The 13251-nt window shown below is 36.0% G+C and overlaps 1 protein-coding gene across 10 annotated transcripts; it reads right to left on the reverse strand.

Annotated features, from left to right (window-relative positions):
- Positions 1–1412: 1412 nt before the first annotated feature.
- Positions 1413–12081, reverse strand: LOC147384503 (ultraviolet-B receptor UVR8-like). Of its 10 annotated transcripts, none has more exons than XR_015172637.1 (13): positions 11751–12081; positions 10945–11018; positions 10776–10860; positions 10021–10152; positions 9707–9925; positions 9331–9576; positions 9100–9143; positions 4024–4206; positions 3655–3745; positions 2958–3001; positions 2176–2870; positions 1979–2076; positions 1413–1887 (listed from the first exon to the last, which is right to left on the reverse strand). XR_015172637.1 is itself a non-coding variant. In XM_086425598.1 (12 exons), the coding sequence occupies exons 1-11, from the start codon at positions 11959–11961 to the stop codon at positions 2748–2750; spliced, it is 1452 nt and encodes a 483-aa protein (XP_086281724.1). In that variant the 5' UTR covers positions 11962–12081; the 3' UTR covers positions 1413–1646; positions 2735–2747. The 10 variants fall into 10 exon arrangements, 5 of the variants coding, with proteins under 5 accessions (XP_086281724.1, XP_086281723.1, XP_086281725.1 ...); XR_015172636.1 differs by having other exon boundaries at positions 1413–1646; positions 1801–1887; positions 1979–2870; XR_015172634.1 differs by having other exon boundaries at positions 1413–2076.
- Between the last annotated feature and the right edge of the window lie 1170 nt (positions 12082–13251).

The following is a 13251-nucleotide window of genomic DNA, read 5'->3' on the forward strand; positions in this document are numbered from 1 at the left end:
CACTAAGCATTGGAAGGAACTTCAGCTAGGTTTGATTCATAACATACAAAAGAAAGAAACTCACCTCTCTTTTCAAACCAAGCCTTTCACTTTAGATAATCTTTTTTTATATGTCCGATTCTTCCACAAAAGTAGCACTTGACACTGTCGTCATCCGTCACCTGATCAGCATTTTTAGGTACATTGCCTTTCTTTGGTGAACATTTATTCTAGTTTCCTGATTTTCCTCTTTTCTTTCCAGCTCCCCAAGTCACAGTAAATGATGAATGACGCCCTTCCTGCCTCAATCTCACTTCCCCTGAACAGACATATTGGTCAACTCATTCAAGCCCCGCCTTTCTTTATTAGTGTTATAATGGATCTTGAAAAGACCAACATGAGATGAAGGGAGTTGAGAACAAACTGAATAAGGAGTCATCAACATTCATCCCCAATACCCTTAATTTTGCAACTTGTAAGTCATGTTGAGGATATACTCCTATTCTCCTTGAGACCCAACATATTTCATAGTAGTCAACGCTTCCACCAACGTTTCTGCCAACGATTTGTCGATCAATCTAAAATGATGCTCTGTAAGATTAAGATACTCCAACACGCTATCAATAGGTGGGAGGGTAGTCTTGATGTTTTTTGCATCCAACATGCTCAGAAACATAGGAGTGGGTCTATTCAATCTCTCCAAGGCATGCATAACATTCTCCTTCTCTGAGTTGTCCACAGTAAGATAAACAGTTCTTTCAACCAAAAATAGAGATCCAAAACCCATTTTGAACTATACCTGCCCGAACCATTTTAAATTTTTTGATCTAGTAAGGACCGGGACGTTAGATGCGTAAGTGCAAATGAAATGGGACCAGGTACTGTAAAGGAAAAATGCTCCAATTAGTGCTTTGAATTATTCCTTGACATAGAATATATGGATTCTACAATGATATACAATTAATATCACCTCAACTCCTCCTTTGAATGAAACTTTGGTATATTTATTGTTTACTCAAAAGGGTGAAAAAGTAATCACTCTGCAAGGCTAACAGATTGACTTATTTTATTCGATTAAAATTTATCACCTTTGGGCATTCGATTCAATTCTAAGGTCACCTTGCCCAGTCTATAATTAATTGAAAAAGATTCTCCTATGGGCTAATCCCAATCTCCTAATTAGGACTGCTACCCTAAATATTATTGACTTAATGCTGCTCTTTTCAATCAGCAATCTTGAGAATTCTCCCTATGAAAGAAAGGATGTGTTATTTCTGACTAAATAGTTTGAAGAAAAAAAAAAAAAACACTTAATTAAACTCTTGAAAACTTCAATGGTTTGGCCTACTTACCAATCATAAATAGAGATTGAAGGGATTCTTAAGTGTCTCTACATGAGGACATTTTAATAAATAGATGTGTATCTTCATGAATAGTCAAAGGTATGTCCATTCATGAATAACCAAGTATAAGGCTCTTACAATAATGTGATCTAGCATTCACAAACAGCAAAGTCTCAAATTCTGCAATTACGACATTTTACAATGATGTGCAGGCATAGCAAGTAGGGTCATAACTTTAAATTCCACCAAATTCCTACCAATGCTGAAAAGAAGAAACTGGTCTGAGCAACTTCTGCATCTAGCACATTTTCAACTTCTAGACTTCTGCGAGAAAGGAAAAGCCAAATCACCACCAAACGATAATTTTATACCCAAAGGGGCTTTGGGAAGGAATAAGTTTTCCACTCTTATCAGAGATCTATAAATAGAATAAGAGGTCTTGAATTTATGCCAACATCTTCTTCTCTTTCAAGCTCACCTTCTTGAGATGTATTTGAAAAAACTATTTCAGACGTGATAACAGGTACAGTGCTGATCTAGTAGTGGTGCTTGGTTGTTAGTCCCACTTCCACAAGGTAGAGAAATGTTTGTTAGAAGTCTAACTACAGTAGGTAGCGAGTGTGTTCACCCAAGCAATGCACTTTATATACACCGACCTTGACAGGTTTATCCAATTGAATCCAACACACGACATTGGGCTTAACAGTTAGGGAGAGCCATTATTTCTTCATTCGTGTTCCTCTAGCTGAGTTCACTAAGAGAGACGAGCTTCATTGAGGTGATTAGAGTACAACTATGATCATTAACGCCTGATGTAACACTGATCAAACAAAGGATGGGCATGTGCACTTACAGTTGAAAATTGTCTTACGAAGGTATGATACCCAAATCCCCCAAACCATTTTGAAGTGTCTGGACTACGTTAAGGTTGAATTAATGCTTAAACAGGTTTCCAGAGAGCAGATATGGCCGGGCACCTAATGCAGCCTTCTCTTGTAATTCTTATAAGGATGTCAACCCGTGGTGATCGTAGATCTTCACATACTGTGTATAAAAGATAATAGAACCCACCTGCATACTCTGATGTCCATTTGCTTACAATTTCTGGGCATCATAAATTACAAGGGAACTATCTGGATTCCAACAAATAAAATAAATATAATATACAATGTTTTTTCTTTTCTTTTTTTTTGTTGTTGTACATCTCAGATGCAATTATCCTCGCTTTGCGACAGTAATAAAGATGGGATAATCATGGTCTACCTTGACCAAGAAAGAATGGATACATGCATATATGTATATGCGTTATGCGTATACAGTGAACATGTATATTCATATACATAAACCATAAACATTGTGTATCAATCAAGCGTGAAAAGCTATCCTAACAAAACTGTGGAGCGAACCCATACCTTCTAAACAGACTCAAGTAGGAGATTCCGCCAATAGTAGTGTATGCCACCAGCCACAAGCTACATTTTTAGGGAGGCAACCTTCAATGGGGACTTGTGAAGGAATGTTGCGGTCAATCACATCACCCAAGCCAAGCTGTGCCATGTAGCCAGAAAACCAAATTTAGTATTTAAATGTGGAATTTAATAAATTCATCGAAGATATGGATGATGAAAGTCATACCTGGCCATACTTGTTCCATCCCCAGCAGAATACATTCCTGTCTTCTGCAAAGATTAAAGAGAGAAGGAAAAATCAGATGTTTTACCAACATAAAGTTAACTCCTAACAATCTACTGTTGTGTCTGGACTTCCAACTCTCCCAAGCTAATGGACCTTTGTTCCAGGGGGTAACAAAATTATGATATAGCACAAGGTGTTTGCAATGGCACAATCAAACTCAACCAGTTCTCTAAAACAATCGATCCCAGACAGCCAGCATAACATAGAATTTCAATCTGCATCTGAAGGGTGCAATTCAAACCTATGTTACTGAGTTCGCTAGTATAGTAGCGAACCGTGAACTGGTACAAACCGAATGAGTTCAAGGTTCAGTTCGTAGTGGGTATGTCTAAAAACAGCGAACCCAACAAACCCCCTTATTTTGGTTAATTTTAGAGATGCCCCCGTGATTTGGTCAATATTAGAGATACCCCTTTGTTTTTAAACTGACTATATGCACCCTTGACTTGAGTCTTATTCTATGAGATTAACATAAATGACTTAAATATCCACCACAAACTACCTCTATGAACCGGGTTCGTTCAAGAGTGGCGAACCACGGACTGCGGCCTCAGGAATCCTAAATGACCAGTGCTTAGGCATGTAATCACAAGGTTAAAAGAGGATAATCCATCAGTTAAATAGTTTGAAGGCATACCGGTGATTACAGCACTGTGACGAGCACCACAAGAAACAGTTTTTGCGTGCTTATTTTCCATACTTGGGGCTTCCAAGAGCCTAGGAAGAATCTGAAACAAGCAGTTCAAGAAAAGCTAAAAACTTTCTGACCAGCTTCCACTAAAAATAACCGATCCAGGAAGAGAGAATCAAAGATGACTAAACAAGTGAAACGGTTGGTGAATATGCGGATTAGATATCCATGTATGTGTGATGTGTCCCACTATGTCAGGACTCTCTTTGCAACTGCCCAATGGGCACCTTACATGTGCACATATGATTTTTTATTTTTCCCATGGATCAAATAAAATACAGCAGTGCACAAATTGGGGATGGTCATAGAATGTACCTCAGCTTGATCGGAACCAGTTCCAAGCTGCCCAAACTGATTTCCACCAAATGCATACACGTCACCTTCTGCCGAAATGCAAACTGTATGCCACAGTCCAGCAGCAACTCCTTGTATCTGAATACCCAACAGAGATGACACACAAGCTGGGCTCAGCTCATCATCTGTACTTCCTTGACCACACTGCACAAAAAGAAAATGTGTTAAGGATACAACTCTGTAAATCTTTATGTGAGGTAAGAGAACATGCTACGACTAAAAGAAGGATAAGGGAGAAAATGTAACGGAAAAAAAAAGGAAAAAAGGCAAGTGTTCTCTGACTCTGGTATAGTGACCTCATCTTGAACATATTATTCTGCTTTTTTTTCTACACCTTTTACCTACAATTCCTACATATTGATCCTGGAGATGGTTAATATTTTGATAGAGCATGAGACAATCTAAGGATATAGTTGGGAAGTGCAGATAACAGAACGTTGGAAGCACGCCATTGGAAGTAATATAAAACCATGCTTGTGACTACTGCATCTTTCAAAGTACTCCAATTTAAATTCTAAAAAAGTAATATAAATAAAGAAAAAAAGTCTTCAGAAATAAGTAAGAATGTGTGTAGGCATCAAAAAATGGACTTCTCTAAAAGTTAACTCAATTAGCTAGCTCTATTGAAACCAGTATATCATTCGTGGACAGAATTCAACATCATTTAACTAGATTAAACACAGACACTACATTGTAAGGACTAAGGAGTATTCATACAACAATTAATGAGTGTCAGTCCTACTAGAACGCCACTTCCATAAACACACAATTTTGAAATGATACTTTTGTGATCCTTCAAATTTATAGCTTATGAGACATAATATTCGTTATTGATTGTACCAAGTAGCTATCAGACCATGCTTTCAGAGCTTTGGGTTTTCCATAAATCACTCATATTTGACTTTTTCTTTGAGAACAGATTGATTATTAAGTGTAACTCATGTTGAATTCTTAACAGTGAGGAGGATACATAAAAGAGTATGAACAAAACAATAGCTAATGATACTTTTCAGAGCATGCCCAAATCCCACTAGTGTTGTAATCAACACTGATGATCAGGTAAAATGGTATTTGTTTTTTTTGAAATAATATATTACACATTGCTATCATCAACATGAAAGTCCTTATCCCAAAAAGCTGGGGCCAGCTGAACAAATCATGTCCTCTATTCAATTTTATAGAAAGTCAAGACTTCCATTACTATAAGATTAGTGCTTAAGTACTTTGGAAATGTGAGTACATTTTAAGAGAAAGAACATTCTCTTTTCTAGCCAAAGTAAAAAAAAACATTCGAAATATGTCACAATCAGTCATCATAAGAGGTATCACACATCTAGCCTCCGTCCAATGTTATTTATAGGTGCATTACATCACTGTATGTAGTTCTTCATGCATTAATCGAATTTTCATGTATGTACTTCATTGTTTTGTGTGATCATGTCCACAAACAAAAGTGTGGCACTTGTATGAAGTGGCATTGTGAAGTTAACCTTGTGTATGATATTACATAATCTTTGTTTATTCTCACCTTTTATTCAGCTAACTTCACTCAATTACAGAACAAAAGAGATCAAGTCTTCTTGTTAAACGTATTTGTAGTTTATCTAAGAACACAATTTAGTTTCATACGTCATAGTGTATCATACCATAACCTTTGCCCTTCCCAACATTTTTAGTTCACTGATACCTATATTTCTTAGGTGTAATAAATTAGGCACTTTTATAATAATAAACCATGCTCCTACTGGAAGGCCATAATCTCCAAGCATTGTCATGTTCGTGTAAATTAAACAAAGTTGTACTCATCATTTTTGTTCAATAGATGTTGGACTCTTTAGTCCAATGTTATGGGCATTGGATCTAGGATGTTGTTTCTTAGATATAATTTTGTTCTAGGATACTTAGACACTTTCTTGGAATGCCGTATTGATTAAAGATGATATTTATGCAAGATACAAAGATCATATTAGAATGCAAATTCTCTTTTCCTATTACACCGTATTTTTTTCTTGTCTTCTAAGAACTTTACTACTTTGTTTTTCAACAAATTTTAGGAATATTTTGTATCCCTAACATATAGAAGTCAAAATAAGAATCTCGTAATCTCCCTCCCTATGATTCATTTTCACTTTTTGTCTATTGTTGCATTGGGTTTTCCACCAGTTAACTTACAATATCCTGCCATAACCCCAACCCCCCATCACTAAATATTGTAAGTGAAAGTCCAATAATCAATGCTTCACCTTAAGAGTTCTTTTGATCCATCTGGGTCATTCTTTCATACCATTTTCATCATAAATCACTTCTCCAATGTACACAATGGTAATATGTATGTATGTATGTATATATGTATGGGTCGCATTCGGTGGACATCTATAAGTGACAACTATTTTCACATCTCTTGGATGCCATCCATTTAATAAGATCCAACAGGATCTGGCAGTGTTGTAGAAAACATTGAAAAATGGATGAAATCAAGGTAATTGTGTAAAAATAGTTGTCAGTTTTAGATGTACCCCGAACATATATATATATATTGTCAGTTTTAGATGTCCCCTGAACATATATATATATATATATTGTTCGGGGGACCTTTACTATAACAGTATATGTAGGGACATGTTCGGGGGACATCTAAAACTGACAACTATTTTTACACAATTACCCTGATTCACCCATTTTTCAATGTTTTCTATATATGTAGCAAAGGAATTGACTAATATTCCATATTTGGTTACAAGAATCTTCTACAGTGTTGCTTCCACTTAAACTCCCATGCTCAGTACTTTGTAGAGGGACTCAAAACTCATTTGCAACAGGGCATCCTACAATTTTTTACTCTTCACGCAGCCAAAGGTCCAAATAATCTTTGGCACATGGAACTTGTCTTATCAACTTTACTCATTCGAGTACTTGTAAACTTAATGATAGACTTCATTAGCAAGCATTATTATTTATTTATTTATTTATTTATTTATTTATTTATTATTATAATTATTTGTAGATGTCCTGAGCAAGTTATGCCAACTAGGGGTGCTCATTGGATTGGGTAAATCTGAGAACCGAACCAATCCGAGCCTTTTGGATTGGATTGATTCGGATGAGCATGGGTTGGTTCGGGTGCGGATTGTAAAAAAAGAAAATCCGATTGATTTGGTTCGGTTCTGGATTAGGGGTATAATAAAACGAACCAATCCGAGAACCGAACCAATTTTTATATCTATTATAATATATATATTTATTTATTTAAAAATAAAATCCTTTCTTAGTTTCATTCTTCTATTCTCTATTTCTCTCTTTTTCAAGTTTGAAGAAAACATAGCCGTCGTTCGTCTCCCTCACTCACCTCGTCACTCACCACCTCGTCGGAAAACGAAGAGGTAACCCATCTCTCTCTCTCTCTATCTATCAACTATGTTAGTGTGTTAGAGGTAACTCATTAAAGTCTTCAACTTCATCTCCTTTGTTTTTTCTTTCTAACAAAAACTCATAAAAAATGTGCCCTCTTACTTTTAATTACAAAGCAACATGCAACATATGGTTTCAACTTTAAACAAGCAACATTTGGTTTTAAAAATGACTTTGATCTTCAATCATTCCTTACAAGGTAAGTATTAAATGATATTTATTTTCTAATTTTTTCATGATTTTTATTTTTAATGTGTTATGTGTTATGCGTGATGCTTTGTTTAATATTTATTTTGCCTAGTTTTAAGTTTTAACTCTTTCAATTTTACTATTGAAAATAATAAGTATGAGAACCGATCCAAACCAATCCGAACCAAGGTTGGTTTGAATTGGTTCAATTCTATAGGGTAATTGGATTGGTTCGGTTCCAAATTTATAGAACCGATCATGTTTGGTTCAGCTCCAATTTTGCCAAAATCCCAACCAATCCAAACCATGTGCACCCCTAATGCCGACCCATCAAGTGAAGAAAAAATCCACACCTTTTATGCTAATGTATCTTCATTTAATTGCACATTAGTGATCTCAAACGGCCCACCTCTAAATACATCTCCCATGAATTGCTACTAAATTTACAGGTAAGGACCCAATGTTATATTGTCACAAAGATTCAAAGAAAGACTATTAATTAGGGATATCGTAAGATTCTTTTTTATAGGTAAATGCAAATTGTATTAAGAGTGGTCGAGGCGACTAACAACAATATACAAGGGCACCCAAACAAGAACCCCAGGCTACTCATCGACAAATAACAAATCCAATCCCACCTGCCCATAAAATCCTCAAAGAAAACTCCTTTGAACTCGTCAAAGACCTTACACCACAAAAAAAAAAACCATTTTACAGACACAATTATAGAATCCACAGAAAACTCCTTTACTTCGAAGACACGACGATTCCTTTCTGCACAAAAGTAGATGTGGCTTCCATTTGATTGCCGATTGTTTTCACTGGTGCATCTACACATGAGTAACTAAAATGCCTTTCTTGTGATAAACATTTTCCTTCGGTTTATATGCAACCTGATTGAAGAATTCGTGTACTCTATCTTTTAATTGAACAGGTCCAACATAGATTACGTGGTCAGCCACTGATGGCGGCTCCCTACAAAGTTAAATCTTGTAGATGGTCACAACACTATTCTCTATTCCTTTCTCGCCCAGTTTTGGCCTCCTAGTATCCCTCCCACCATGAAGATCCTACCATCACATTGAAAACAACATAGATACACCACCAAGTACAGACTAAGAAAAAACCATTTACATTCCACACTATTCAAAAGATAATCCTCCAGTAATAATGCTTTATTGACCAACTATCTCCTGGACTTCACTCTATCTTAATGATACAAATAATGGTGTGCTGTTGCACTAAACTCCACCATTATCTATCATAAATGGGGAAATACACAAGTAAAACTAAGCAATATGAGAAAAAACAATGCAAATAGAAACTCCAAATCAAGGAAATAATTCAAACCAGACTAGCTTTCAGCACCTAGAATGGATGCCATAAACAACTCATGCAAAAGAATGCTTCAGTACAAAAGCTTAGTATAAAGAACCTAACCTGTCCATAAATTCCCCAACCAAAAGTAAGCAATGCTCCAGCATCTGTTGGTGTACAACAGAACATGGGAAAAAATACATATTATCAACCTTCAGCAAATAAACAATTGTCAATGGAGTCCTTGTTGGACTGTTTTTAAAGGAAATTTTATTTCTAAGCCTCCTTACAGGCCTAAAGGCAGATATAGAACACATGATAACCAGTAAAACAATAAAACCACCAAACGCAAACCTGTTATTACTGCACTGTGCCGACCTCCACAGGCGATGCCCCTCACATAACTCCCAAGAGCTTTATAAACCTGCCCCTCCGAAGCCATGCTTCCTCCAGGAACTGCTGAAGATCTCTCTTTCCCATAGATAGCTGGCTCAATGCAAGGTATAGGATGAGGAGATGATACCATACGGACCCGAGAACCCAAACCTAGCTGCCCTTCACCTCCATAGCCCCAACCCCAAACCTGACCTATATCTGAAACTTTGGAGAAACATAGAATGCATCAGATTATTGTACAACAAGACAGCCTTCCATAGCTTCACTTTTCATAAGCCAGCAATAGAACAAAGCCGCAACTATAAAGCAAACAAAAGCACATGTTTGGATTCACCTGATAATGCTAATGTATGGCGTCCACCGGCTGCAACAGTGGCAATTCTCACCCCAGGATTCAACGTTACTAGACATGGAAACGCTGAGAGAATTTCATCACCAGAAGATGAGCTTTCAGCTGCTTGCTTAGCTGATGATATTCTTCTTCGCTTCGTACTCTCTTCTCCACCAGATACTGCTCCACTAGTTGATTTTGACACCTGAGACTTAGGGCTCACTGTAATGGAGATACTTTTCATTTCATTAGTACGCAACAAATAAAGAGCGGGCTTTGTTTATTTCCCCTGACAGATAGGTGTTCATTAAAATCACCTTGTTCAGACAACAACGAACTCTGCCTTTCAAGTAGATCCTTTTCCATGCCCCCCACTGCAGATTGATCTCCAATCACCTTCCCAGTGGGAACACACTCTTTCCAACCCCATGTGTACACTTCTCCCATGTCTGCGTTTTAAGAATGAAATGTCTTACTTCATTGCTCAAGCAAGTTATTAACAAGACATACTCTACAAATACCCAATACCCATCAAATACCCATTCAGATATATAACATTTAAAAAATATATATAATTATTAGAGAAAATTGAAACTTACTCATAAATATAATAATTTATCTTGTAATACCTTAACTGAAAGTTAAGATCAACAATAAATTTTTGAGGCTTAGACCCATAGCTCAGTTGGTTTGACACATTACAAAGCAACTTTGAGGTCGTGGATTCAAGTCTAGCTTACTCATAAAAAAAAATAGAAAGTAACTAACAAGATAGAAATTTTAAAAGCCATTAAAGATTTTACAAATGTAGTATTACCTGCATAGAGATAAAATTCTCCAATTTTTTTTTAAAAAGTCGCGATTAATTATCTATTCTTTCAATCTGAGATTTTAAACTTATTCACAAAGCTTTGAAAATAAATTATTTATATTATATTTTAGTATGAAATTTTGTAATTTTATTTAATATTTCGTTAACTAATAGTATATTTTTATGTTTTCCTGATTGCCGATTTTTCAGATCTTTTCCCTTGCCGAATTTCTCAAATCCCAAATTTGTCACTATGATTACCTGTAACTGAAACACAATGTGCCCAACCTGCTGCGGCTTTCACTATTGAAGCTTCAGTTGGAAGAGGGAATGGTTCTGGAGTTTCCTTCATAAATTAAACAAAGGGTTATATGAGATTCATTCAAAGAAGAAACTCAGTTAATTGGAAGATCATTAAGCACCACACTACCCCATGCTTCCCCGAAGTCACGTAGCTTTGGCCCATATCGTCCGTTGAACCCCATGTAATAAGTTTTCCCGAACCTGATCAAGCAAGAAGACTATGAGTTTTTAAACAATTCTGTGACCCAAAACATTTGATTAAGAAGAAACCCAATTAATTACCAAACAATAACCCCCAAAAAAAATTTTGAAAGAAAGAAATCTACTAATTAGAAGAAAAAAAAAATACTGGTACATAAACCATTAAAAGGAAGAGAACTTGAATTTTGTGAAGTAATTAATATTACCATCCTATAAAACTTGAACACTCTTAAATAACTCAAAGGGAGAGAGCTTTAAAATCTAAACGCAGAGATCCAGAAGACTTGATGAAGAAGAAACCCAATTAATTACCAAACAAACCAAAAAAAAAAAAAAAATGGAAGTTCAATACTAAGATCCTGCAAAACTTGAACACTCCCGAAGTACTCAAAGGAAGGAGCTTTAAAATCTAAACACATCCTTCTCTGAAAGACCAAAATAAATAAACAAAGATTATAAAATTAAAAAAAAAGTTACTAAAAATAACCATTTTCACTTCAAGAAATAAATCAAACATCAATCGACACTAAGCAAAACCATCCTCTTAAACCAGACAACACAAAGATTGGAAAAAGTAAAAAAAAAAAAGTGAAATTTTTCCAAAAAGCAATGGCAAAACTTGATTGGGCTCCAATAGCTCAAATAAACACCATTTTCAATTCTGAAATCTAAAAAATAAAAAATTAAAACAACACGAAAAAGAACAGAAGAACCTAAAATCGAAGAAATCACCAGAAATCGCTGTAGCAAATCCACATCCACCACCACACACATCTTTCCATGAATCTCCAACTCCGACTGATTCCGGCAACTGGACAGGCACCGGAGAAAGCAGCGGCGACCTCTGTGGTGAAGCTCCAGGGAGGTAACCCCACATGAACACCAAATCCTCTTTTATTTCCTCCATTTTCAGAACTCCATCACCTCCACCATCGCCAGTCATGGCGGTTTCAGAGTAGAAGAAGAAAGTCTCTCTGTTACTTTCTGTAAGGTTTTTTATGGAACTTTTTTTAGTCTAATTTTCTACTAAACTGTTCTACTCCAGCAAGAAAGTGCCCTAAATTGTCTTTCACTTTAAACAGAATCATATCAATTTCAAACAAATGAAAGCTCCACGTGGGATTGCCATGTGGAACATTCTATCCACGTGGCGTACTTAGGACCGATAGACGTCTCAGCAATTACTAGCCAGGAGTTCCCCAGAAGTTTCTGGAAGGTCTGCTACCTTTTCTGGTCTTTAAGGCTTTTGAGAGGCCATTGTGCGTGCACGCTGTCGTGTCCTCATTTGATTGTACCACGTAGTCTTTTATACCTTCAATGATTTTCTGGTCTTGTCACCACGGGGATGTAAATTTTTTTTTATAAGCCCGTGCTAAGTACGGAATATAATTTTAAAATTTTGGAGAAACCTCCGCTTTTGAAAAATTGGTGAGATACCCCTTGACCTCGGTCTTTTTTTATGGATTAATGAAAATGACCTAAAAATACTTGATTCAACTTTACCTACCATGGGTGGTGCTAGTGGCTGGTGCAACAAAGCCTGGTTTATAGTTGGCTGAGAGGAAAAAAATACTTTGGAAAAGCGATTGTAGATCCGAATTGACTATTGTTGTGAGGAGGGATGGAGCTATTAGTAATTTAGTATGGAGGTTGTGGTGGCAATTGCCCTTACATAATTTTTTTTGGGTGTTTTAGATATTCTTTAATTTGAGACGCCCTTTGTATTTTTAACTAATTATATGTCTCATTTGCCCCCACTCTCACACCTCCCTTTTCAATTTTTAGAAGATAAACATTGTCTCCTAACTTTGGTCTTATGTCATAGACTAATTGTAAATGACTTAAATATCATTTTCTTCCATTTCTAATATTAAAAAAAAAAAAAAAACATTTGAATTCTTCCCAAAACTATTCATTTTCAAGTTCTTCAATTGTACAATTAACTATAGTTTGCCCCCACTAAAAGAAAATCTTGTTTCCACCCTTAGTAGCAAGACTAATAGAAGAAAGTTATATTCAAATAACTACTACAAATAGAATTGGTCGTCTTACTATTAGAACTATTTGATCAATGTTCCAACATTCTTTTAGACTAGACTATGACTAGAAATTAGAGTCATATAGATGGTATTACTTTGGATATAGTAGGTTTAGAATAAGAGGAATGAGAAGAAGAGTATGGTGCATTGGCTTTGACTTCCAATGTTGGTAATCATAAATTCTTCTAGCTTCA

Source organism: Akebia trifoliata, chromosome 15, assembly GCF_017979445.1.
Source record: "Akebia trifoliata isolate Shusen 1 chromosome 15, ASM1797944v1, whole genome shotgun sequence".
Lineage (NCBI taxonomy): Eukaryota > Viridiplantae > Streptophyta > Magnoliopsida > Ranunculales > Lardizabalaceae > Akebia > Akebia trifoliata.

Coding starts and splice junctions, on each gene's coding strand:
- LOC147384503 (XM_086425598.1), bottom strand. CDS start 11,961: ATGACTGGCGATGGTGGAGGTGATGGAGTTCTGAAAATGGAGGAAATA. Junction 9,144..9,330: donor GCACAGTGCAGTAATAACAG/GTTTGCGTTTGG, acceptor GTACACCAACAG/ATGCTGGAGCATTGCTTACT. Junction 3,746..4,023: donor CTGGTTCCGATCAAGCTGAG/GTACATTCTATG, acceptor TGCTTGTTTCAG/ATTCTTCCTAGGCTCTTGGA.